Genomic DNA, 11,333 nt, shown 5'->3' with positions numbered 1-11,333 from the left:
TTCCATGAATTTGAATTCCCATTGGCTTTAATTAGAGATTTCTCAAAGATGATGCCTATGTAGTTGTAACACTCAACCGATAGCAAGAGACACAAACATATTGTAAATTGTCAGAGGCTTTAGAAGAACCCATTGGATTCCATCCATTTTGAGGGTGATTAGAGATCATTATTTGGCCATTGAAACACACTAGGGAGTGTGAAAGTGATCTAAATGCATACACTTTTCCCCAAACTGGCAGAATGTTGCTCCATTCCCAATTAATAGGTTCATTGGACTCCCATGGCACAACAATCCAACTTAAGGAGGATCTACATAGAAAAATGATGGTGTTCGTACATCACTTTGGGAAGGTGCCTATGAAGCATTTGACAACAAACGCGTTCGCTAAGGAAATCATTCACATATGTTCCAAGTTAATAAGTTTGAAGGTTAATGAGGAAGCAAGTGATAAAGTGCTAGAGTTGGAACAAAATATAATGAAGTACAATGACATTTTATGCCAAACACAATGAATTCATTTAGACAATTCCTAATTTTTGGTTGACTGCATTCCTAAGCCACCCTGCATTAGGAGATCTTCTAATTGAAGAAGACTAAAAAGGTTTTCAAATATTTTTAATATCTTGATGTTAAAGACTTTTAAAATATTAAGTCTGGTTATTCTATCTCATTTACATTCTGCCCCAATCCTTATTTTGAAGATACAAAGCTGGTTAAGGTGTTTTCTTTCTCTGATGAAGGAACCACAAAAGTAACCGGCACCACTATGAAAGGAAAGATGGAATGGATGTGACAAATGGGATTGGTCTAGAAAAGGAAGGGAATAAGTAATCTTTTCAAGAAGAAATCTTCTTTACATGGTTTAATGAAACATAGCAAAAGAACCCTTCAGATGATATACATGATGAGGTGGTTGAAATAATTAAGGAAGATTTGTGGCCAAATCCCTTGAAGTATTTCAACAATGAAGCTAATGAAGAGTATGATGACGGTGAAGATAAAGAAAATGACATGTGTAGATGAAAACCATAGGTGTCTTAATATCTCTACCATTTATAAATACTATAACTGCTAGAGTGATAGTTTCCACATGTCATTAGGGAAGAGCCATCGAGTCTTCTCAAGGGATTCTATTAAAACATCATGTGACATTGAGGAGGCATTTTGTAAAAGTTATTCTAGAAACTTTGGGAACATCAAGAATTAGTTTTCATAACTAAAAAGTGACTCGTCAAGAAAGATAAATAAGTTAGAAAAAGCTAGAGGTTGGGTTCCTTTTTTTAGCAATTTTTTGGCTTGGGAGACTATGAGTGAGAACAGAATAAAAACTGTGAATATAGGGGTAGAAGATAGATTTTTTTCCAGATATTGTCCTTGTGTGTATATCAAACAGAAAAGTTTTTTTTGTTTGTTTGTGTTAAGAGGAAGAGTATTTTAATTCATCAGATCTTTGAGTTTTTGTTTTAAATCTCTGATCAAATGTTGATCTTTGCATTTTCTTGGTTATCTCTAAATGTAGTTTGATATATATATGATTACTATCACAGTTATATTTTAGACTTTGTACTTTAATTACCTATGTGTTTCAAAAGAACCATTCATCTTTCTCTCTATGTTTGTTATGTAATGCAACATTCAAGTGAATAAACTTTGCATCATTTACTATTTATTTCCTTTTAGTCAATTAGTTTTTCTGCATCTATTTTGTGTTTACAGATAGATGTTTGTAAACTTTTCTTTCTTTCAGGTCAAAAGCATTATCAAATCTTAGTGTAGTTGATTCATTGTAAATCATATATGGGGATTTTTACCTAGATAAATTCAAAGGGTGCTTACGCTTTTCAGTAGTGAAGTGACCCAACTGTTAGTGCATATTTAGTCTTCCTTTCTAGGCTTTTGATGAGGACACAATCCAAGACAAAAATGAACACAACAAGAAAGGAAAATATTATTATCATAAATGATATACTATTACATTCAGTACAACCAAAATAGACACTCTGACATGTCCTATGGGCTTACAATGTTATCAGATTATGGAGAAAACTCTTCTCACAATACCTTCTCCCAAACTCCACCAAAAACTACCTTTACAATGGCAGATATGTACTTAAGTAACCCAAATTAGGTTTAGGGTTAGGAATAGATTTTAGAATATGCCATTTGGAATCCACATCCAAAATAGAAGGTTCTTGAAAACATGTTAGAAGTTGGTGTAAAATTAGAAGAATCTAGAAATGGTAGCCCAACTTTCGAGAGGCATAACTTATGATCTAGGACTTTGATTGACGAACCGTTTACATTTCCAAAAATATTTGCAAGTGCTCTATAGTCCTATGAACTATATTTTCTTATACCCCATCTTTTAGTCTCTTAAAAATTCATTTAATGCCTCAAATCTAACTTTGAGGTGCTCTTAGGAGGTCTCCAGGCAACTTAAAACTGCAATAACTTTCAAACCACAAAGCCTTTTGACCTGATTCTTTTTCTAGAGTGCTTTAAATTATAATTATAATAATCCTTACAACTTAAACCCTCTAACTCATCATAATTATAGCTCATTACAAAATAACCAATTTTCTACTCTGGCACATATCCCAAGGTGCTCAAAAACTCTAACCCAACAAACCAATAGTGGAACTATGATAGTTGGAATCTTTATTTGACCCAAATGGGTATCCAAAAATGAAAACACATTAAATAGAAAATAAAACTAAGCATATTTTTTGATGATAGAGGATTGCCTTTACACTACTAGATGCTCTTGCATCAGCTTTTAGGGTTAATATGTATTTATTTCTTTGGAGGATAATCTATTCACTAACAGTGGGTATGACATCATCATCATCACTTACAAAGACTCAAGAAGATATGAACAATGTCAATTGGTGAAGAGTGACACTTGTCCTCTACCTAAATATCATGTTATTCTTAAAATTGTCATGAAAGGAGATTTGATGGGTGTATTATCATCGATACCACCTAAGGTTATTTTGATTCACAATGTATGGATTTTTTATATGTGTAAAATTGGTCAAGTTGGAGATTATGAGATTAGATTGGAATATGAGAGATTATGTGATGAAAGAGTACTAAAGGATGAGTTCAAGATTGTTGGGAGAAAATGGTTAACCCTTGCCTTAGATTTCCCAATAAATTTTAAAATTGAATAGATCAAGGTTGTACAAAGCTAAGTTCATGACATGGAGTTGTGGTTAGAGAATGGGTCAATCAAGATCACAAAGGAGATAACTCATGCTATCACCAAATACCCAACATTTGATAGGACCAAGATAATGTGTTTCCAAAGCAGACAAACAATTGAGGTAAATACAAAAGATGAGTGGAATGGACATGCTATATCTATTTCAACCATTATTGATCCATTGATAAAGTCTTCAATTATAGTGATCTCTCATAAATTTAATTAGTCAAACTAATTGAATAGTGTGTTGTATATGGTTGTTGATTAAACATGGAAGATTGTGATGAAAGATCATGAATATGATCTTGCTGAGCTACAATGCTTGCAATTGGAAGAGAACATGTATCAATCAGGAAGGAAAAGAATTCAATGTGTAAGTTTGGATCATTGATTATATGTATTTTATTTTATAATTGAAGTTATTTTTCAACTATTGGAAATGTGGCATGGGAACAAGGTAAACCTACTACAATGTAGATCAGTGAGTGTATTACAAATGTGGGAAATAATATTGGGAAAGTTCTAGATGGATATTTTGATGAATTTAATTTGAAAATGAGAAAGAGATTAAGAATTCATGCATCCTTAGTTGAGAAGCATTATAATGATGTTTTTTTCTATTTGATACTGATTACACATATATACAAGCAGATAGGCTTAGGGTAGCCTAGCTTAAACCTTTTGGTTATGAAATTGAGATTGATGATGTGAGTGCAACCATTACTACACTACTCAATGAAGAGATTGATGTAAAGGTCGAGCCTTTTGGAAAATATGAAGAAGAAAAAGAAAGAATAATTGTGGACATTAAGATTGCCTCTACTAATAAGAAGAGAAAGAAGATGATTAAAGACCTAGAAGAGAAGCTAGGAACAAAAACTAAAGGCAAAGATCCTTTAATGCTTACACAAGATCTTGGAGAGGACCAAGACAATGACAGTGATTCAAAGGAAGAGGAAGAGAGTGTTGGAATACTTTAGAATAACTAAGAGGGGAGTGAATCAATTATCCAAGGCCAAATATAAAAATAAAACTTTTCAATTCTTAACAGATTCATATCCATAAAACCATATCATGCATGCATCCATTAGAACATCCAATAACTTAACTTAGTAGGTCATTGTCCTAGGTCAATTTTTTTTTGTAGAAATGTAAACATGAAATACCAAAAACTCATTCACATAATTTGACAAAAGGATCTTACATGGAAACCCAATTGGGAAAAATAACTGGTAACATTCTACCCAATTTTCACTCTTCTAAAATGATTCCCTGTTAAGGGAAACCCTATTAAAGGTTACAATACACACTATTAATTGTGAACTAGTTAAAGGATTTCAATAACCCTATTAGGAGTGAGCCTTGTTAGATAACTTTAGAACATTCCATTAGAATGTCACCTGGTTAAAGGATTTACAAAATGCTTGTTAGGTCAACCTTACTCCAAAGGATTTATCCAGACTGATACAATTGTTAGAAAGTAACATCAAGACTTGATCTAATAATAAAATACAACTCACTTGTAGATTATAGATCACTGATTGAATCCTCCATTCTTTTTGGCATTCATACTCTTCATCTCTAATAGCTTTTTCACCCTTCAAGAATTCATCCCCTTAAGCCTTCTTGCTTTGCATGCCAACTGCAATCTCTTCTATTCAGACACCATATGAAGCAACATTGTATACTTCTTATCTTCCTTAGGTTCTCTCACATAAAAATCTTTTCTTTTGGCCTACTATCTCTATAAATAGAGAATTTAGGTCTTTTTTTGTTTAACCACAATCATTGATTTTAGGGTTAGGTAAGATTAAATAAATCTACCCACTTTTCCATTTTAGTCCCTTCTACAAACTTCTTATACAATCTTCTTTGAATTTTCCTCGAAATGGTTTATCTTGAATTTTGTGTCACCATCTCATCATACTTATCTTCCACACACTTCACACAATTCAATAAATCAAATTAGTCAATTCAAATTTTTCAGATCTTCGATTTAACACTTTTTGTTGTCACTCAACATCTACATTATTCACTCAACAACAATAGTCTTTTGATGCTCAGCAAACACTAGGTTGCTCATAATCAAATGCATCTTCTCATCTTGATCATTAATATTATTTTCCTTATGCTCGACACTTACTAAATTTTACTAGTGCTTGACACTTGAATTTTTCTCAACCTAAACTATGTTTTCTCAGCTCACACTATTTTCTCAACTTACATTGTTTGCTCGGATTACATTTTTTTCTTAGCTAAGCTTGGCAAACACTTTTTATGAAAACACTTGTTCTTGGTTTAGCTTAAGTAAACATTTACTTTAGCCTTAATTAGATCAACAATACATGATATCATCAATGTCTTGGTCTTAGTGCTCCTTTTATACACCAAATAACTCAACCTTTCTCTAGGTACTCTTGTTGTCTTATCTTTTGAAATCCTCTTCATCAATAAAATAAATGATAGCATTCATACCAAAAAGAAATTGTCTCACCAGCAAGTAGTAGGCTTAACATAATTAGGCTTAACATAATTTAAAAAATAATGATTGTTCCATGATAGGTTCCACACTTCAAACAATCTCTTTTAAATAGAAAGTGCAGAGAAGTAGGGTAAATCCATAGGACTTGTCACCCCACCAAAAAATAAGGCCAAAATAGTAAAAATCATTGAGCCTAAGGTGTGGAAGGATACAAAGAAGGTAACATCCAAACCCCTCTCTTCTCCTACACCACTAAGACTGAGAACCAGGGCATCAACAACAACCAGTATCGACCTACTAGTGAAGAAAGGTGTAGTAAAGATTACAAAACTAAGTAAAGGTTCAAGTGGCACAAGTGCAGTTAAGAGAAAAATGTGAGCCACTAAAGATCATTCAAAGAGTAGAAGGTTGATAAAGAAAATAAATGTTGAAGAGGAGGATGTAGAGAATCTAAATGAACATTGTCATCACCAAATATTTGTGCATACAAAGCCTTAAACTATTGATGAGGTATGTGACAACATCAAAAACTATGTAAAACATTAAGTAATTCTAACAAGCCTAAGGTAGTAGAGGACATGTTAGATATGATGTCTAAACACATGTTAGCACCTATAGAGATCAAAAATAAGATTCCTAATGATTTGAATAGTAGAATTGATGTCAAGTGGAAACATGCAACTACAATTGAGAAGAAAATAAGAGAAGGCACATTAACCAAAATCATGTCAAAGAAAAAGACAATAATTTTGGAAAAGTATAGGAACCAATTTTTTCCTAAATATAGAGCATTGATGATTTTACAAAATAAATTTGATCCTATTGTACAACAAAATGAATTATTCAAGAAGATCATTTTTGGACTAACAATAGAAGATGATAAACAAGCGAAAGAAGTGGAAATTATAACTATTGAAGATGATCACAATAATGAAGAAAATGCAGGAGTGCTGAGCTCACAAGGAAATATATCTACTATTCATACCACCACAAATGGCACTCCTATAATACAAAAGATAAAGAACTATCCTAAGGAAGGAGAAATATGAGTACAATTTGTTGATTTTAATGAAAAAATAAAATAGATTAAGCAACAACTTCAATAAGCCTCACAAATAAAGACATTGGTTATAGGTGTCGAGGAGCCAGAAGAGGAGAAGGAACAAGAAAAGTAATCAAATGTAGAATAGTCTATATTAGGTCAAGCATGACCACAAGTCTTAGGACCTCTGGATGAGGGAAACAAGGAGACAAGAAAGGAGAAATATAACTAAATGAATATTCACAGACAATGTCGAGTGTACCATTTCATGCTCCACTCCTAGTATTGATAGATTTATGTACAATAGGTGCAAGACCCTTGATACAAACTCTTGTTGAGTACTACTATTGATGTTCCTTGCATTTGAAATAAAAGTTAGACCAAGTGGTGAAACCCCCTCACCTATTGGAAATATAAGAGGAGTAACTAAGAGGGGAGGGGTAAATCAATTACTAAAAAAATAAATCTTAGATCCCTTTTGATCTCAGTACAAAATGCAAACAAATAACTAAATATTCTTGAAGCTCAATAAACACACAGAATGTTGTAACTCGGTAGTAATTGGATTAGCTTAGTAAAAGATTAACATATAAACCATTAGATGTTATTTGTGATTACCATTACTTTAACCTAGTTGCAATCACATAAATAAAATAGCATGAACACATTTGGCACTAGGTTTTGACATAGAAACCCAATTTGGAAAAAACCACCAATAGCAACTAGTTATTGATTTTCACTCTTGTAAAGTGAGCCCTATTAGGAGCCAACCTTGTTAAAGGTTAAAAAACACACTGTTAGGTGTGACCCTATTAAAGGATTTAATCACCCTATTAGGACTGGCATGGATAGAGGTCTTCAGAAAAAATCAATGGAATTGCCATCTTGTTAGAGGATTTACAAATAGTTTGTGCTGTCAAATTTCTGGATTTGATTGTGTATAATTTTTTTACATCAACGTTTCGGATCATACTACATGATCCATCATCAGGATGCTAGAGAGAAAAGAGAACATGAAAAAATAGAATGCAGATCCAACCAGCTGAAGAAATAGAAGGGAGGGGGAAGGGGAGGAGAGAGAGTTAGTTGATGAGACATGACACCTAACTCCTAAGGAGAAAAAAGAATTAAAAATAAAAATAATCACAGGGGGGGAAAAAAGGGGGAAAGAAAGACCCCAATCAGAGGAAGCCATCAAGCACAAAAAATAGCTAAGAAGAGAAAACCAAAGGAAAGGATCGAAGAGAGGACAATACATGCACTGACGAGCTAAATGTGTAACAACTTGAATAAAACCAAGCGAGATAAAAAACAGAGAAGCTCAAGAATTGTAAAATTACAGAAAAGTCAAAAAATTGAAGGGGACTAAGCCACAAAAGAAGAAAGAAATATGAACATCCACTAAGCACGACAAAGAATAAAGGGGGAGAACTAAGAACCCAAACACTCGAACATCTAAAGAACAACACTAAAAAACAAAAAAGGAAAAATAAAAGAATAAAAAATTAAAACCGGATAATATAGAAATGTATATACACATGTCTATACGTGTATGTAAGTGTATATACATGTATACATTTATATATGTATAATAATGTGTATATACATATATATCTGTATATACATATAAATATACATATATACCTGTGGAGACCTATCTATCTAAATACATATATATATGTAAAAACATATATATGTATATAACTATATAAGCGCATTTATAAACATATACTACATGTATATATATATACATATATATGTGAATATATATATATATATATATGATATGGTTACTTCTATATGTGCGAATAATATAGACTTATATATATGGCACTATTGTTACAAGAGTATCTAAATCTATATCACAATATTATATATATAAATATATATATATATATATATATGTGTGTGTGTGTGTGTGTGTGTGTGTGTGTGTGTATGTATAAATATATCTGTGCGTCTAAAAACCTAAACAAGAAACAACGAAGAGGAAAAGAATTTAATTTTTTATAATAGATATGGTATATATTTGTATAAATATGTAGCAATAATGTCACAAATTTATATAAATCTCTATCACGAACAAAAAATAAATAAATAGAAATTAAAAAATGTATAAGAATAAATAAAAGCCGATAAACTAAAACACTGAACTACGAAGAAGAAAAACACAAATAAATATATAAAAAAGAAAAAAGAGAGAAAAGAAAAAATAATTTAAAGCGAAAAAGAACAAGGAGGTAGGGGCGCCACGAAATAAGCGAAACCACCCAACGAAGAGCAAGGGAAAATAATAATGAGACAGAACAAGAGACCATTGAGTGTGGCTAAAGAAAATGAAAAAAGGCAACAAACCAAAGAGTAGAAACCGAGAGGACGACCACAAGGTTATAAAAGGGGGAAATAAAAAAGAAGGAAAGCGCACGCATAAGCACAAGAGAAAACAGAGGAAAGAAAATTAAACACTAACTGAAGAAAGGAAACATAACAAAAACAAGAAAACGATGTGTTCACCCCGACGCAGGGCCAGGACATGGGAGAAAGGGTGGGGGGGGGAGAGGAGAGAAGGGAGAAGGAGGAGCCAGCGGGGAAGGAAGGGACAACGGGAAGCTTGACGAGGGGGGAGACGCGACTAGAAAGAGAGCTAAGAGCGCGGCGAATTGCGAAGTGAGGATAACAAAGGATGCCAAGAACTGCTTAAGGTCCATCCGTCATCACGATTGAGGTTAGAAGGGTTATCATTGATGACAATGGCTTCCTTGAGCTTTCATTTAGCAAAGTTGTCTTCCCTGAACACAATTTGCGTCCTCTCCAAGCAGATATGATGCTTAGTAGAGGAAGAATGATCAGCTAATGCAGATTTGAGGACCCGCTCATGCTTGATGTCAGCGGCATGTTCCTTCATTCTAGTGTTGAATGAACGGCCCGTTTCACCAATGTAAGGGGTACCGCAAGAGCACATGACCTTATAGACACCAGAATCTGCAAAGGCATCCCTAGGGTCTTTGATGGGGGGAACACGATGCCTAAGCATGGATGCGGGCCTGAAGGCAACTCTAATGCCTTTTTTGCCCAAAATCTTGGAGATCTTGTTGGAAATCCCCTCGACATAAGGAATCGAAAAGAAAGGGGGCGATAGGGCGACAGAGAGAGGAGGACGAGGGGCCGAAAGAAAGAGGGAATTGGCCAAGCGAATAGCTGTGGATATTTGCTTGTCCGAGTATCCATTCCACTTGAATACTTGACGAAGGTGCGCGAGCTCTTGGTCTAGGTTGTCACTGTCACAAATCCTAAAAGCTCTTAAGGCTAGGCTTTTTAGGATACCTACCTTCTGACAAGGGTGGTGGTGGGAGGTAGCATGGAGATAGAGGTCAGTGTGGGTGGACTTACGAAAAACTCGACGACCAAGAGTGCCATCGGGTTTTTTAAGGATAAGGACATCAAGGAAAGGTAAGCAATTATCTGCTTCTAACTCCTTGGTGAAAGAGATGCTAGGAACTAAGTTGTTGATGTGGGCATGGAACTCTTCTAGCTTGTCTAGGCCATGCGACCAACAGACATTGGTGTCATCTACATAGCGTTTCCACCACTTGGGTTTCAAAGGGAAGGAGTGTAAAGCCTTTGCCTCAAACTCCTCCATGTATAAATTAGCAATGACCGGTGAAAGAGGGGAACCCATGGCCACCCCCCCGACCTGCTCATAGATGACACCATTGAAGGAGAAGAAAGTGGATCTCAAGCATAACTCCACAAGAGAGGCAACCTCAGACGAAACTTTCTTCTTGATAATGTCTAAGGAGTCAGGTATGGGAACCTTAGTGAACAGCGAGACCACATCAAAACTAACTAAGATATCATCGTTGACACAAGAGGCATCTTTAATGAACTGGACAAACTGGTTGGAATCTTTGACAAAAGAGTCGGAATTACCAACGAGGGGGGATAATAATTTGGCAAGGAATGTCGCAAGCTTGTGGGTCGGGGAGCCTATAGTGTCAACAATGGGCCTAAGCGGAATGTTAGCTTTGTGGATTTTGGGAACCCCATAAATGCGGGGGGTGAGCTCCTTCGTGGGCAACAATCGCTTTTTTGTATCAATGTCGAAGGAGGAATCATTAATAGCAGCTTTGACCTTTCTCACGATCTTGGCGCAAGGATTAGAGGCCACAATCTTGTAGCTGCTGGAGTCCGAGAGGAGGTCCAACATCTTCGACAGATAATCAGACTTGTTCATAATTACCGTGGCATTACCTTTGTCCGCCCTAGTAATAATGAGATCAAAATTACGAAGAAGATTAATAAAAGCTGCAAACTCATGCGAGGGAATGTTTCTTCTGGGGGGCTTGGCCTTCCTCAGAGCCATGGCACAATCTTGCCTGGCCTCTTCGGCAGTGTTGGCCGGAAGAGAATGAAGAGCATTCTCAATGTCCACCAAAAAATCAACGCGAGGGATGGTGCGGGGCGATAGAGAGAAATTGAGACCCCTCTTGAGAACCCTAAAAGCGAGAGGGTCGATGGGGGCATTAGAAAGGTTGACAACTAATTTGGACTCCCAATTGTCAATGGGGCCATTGTTCGAAGCGAGAGGGCAAACCGGATGG

The 11,333-nt window shown here is 35.1% G+C and overlaps 1 protein-coding gene and 1 pseudogene across 1 annotated transcript; one reads left to right on the top strand and one right to left on the bottom strand.

Annotated features, from left to right (window-relative positions):
- The first annotated feature begins 323 nt into the window (after positions 1 to 323).
- On the top strand, positions 324 to 1,026 carry LOC149570521 (NAP1-related protein 2 pseudogene; annotated as a pseudogene).
- An 8,473-nt stretch (positions 1,027 to 9,499) lies between these two features.
- On the bottom strand, positions 9,500 to 11,095 carry LOC149570520 (uncharacterized). Its single transcript, XM_089817213.1, has one exon. The coding sequence runs from the start codon at positions 11,093 to 11,095 to the stop codon at positions 9,500 to 9,502; it is 1,596 nt and encodes a 531-aa protein (XP_089673339.1).
- Positions 11,096 to 11,333: the final 238 nt, after the last annotated feature.

The sequence above is a fragment of the Cupressus sempervirens genome, chromosome 3, assembly GCF_028749045.1.
Source record: "Cupressus sempervirens isolate cs-2001-9-10 chromosome 3, ASM2874904v1, whole genome shotgun sequence".
Lineage (NCBI taxonomy): Eukaryota > Viridiplantae > Streptophyta > Pinopsida > Cupressales > Cupressaceae > Cupressus > Cupressus sempervirens.
This window is presented reverse-complemented; position numbering and strand designations above follow the sequence as displayed.

What these genes read in the sequence shown, in the direction of transcription:
- LOC149570520 (XM_089817213.1), bottom strand. Translation starts at nt 11,095, where the DNA reads ATGGCTCTGAGGAAGGCCAAGCCCCCCAGAAGAAACATTCCCTCGCAT.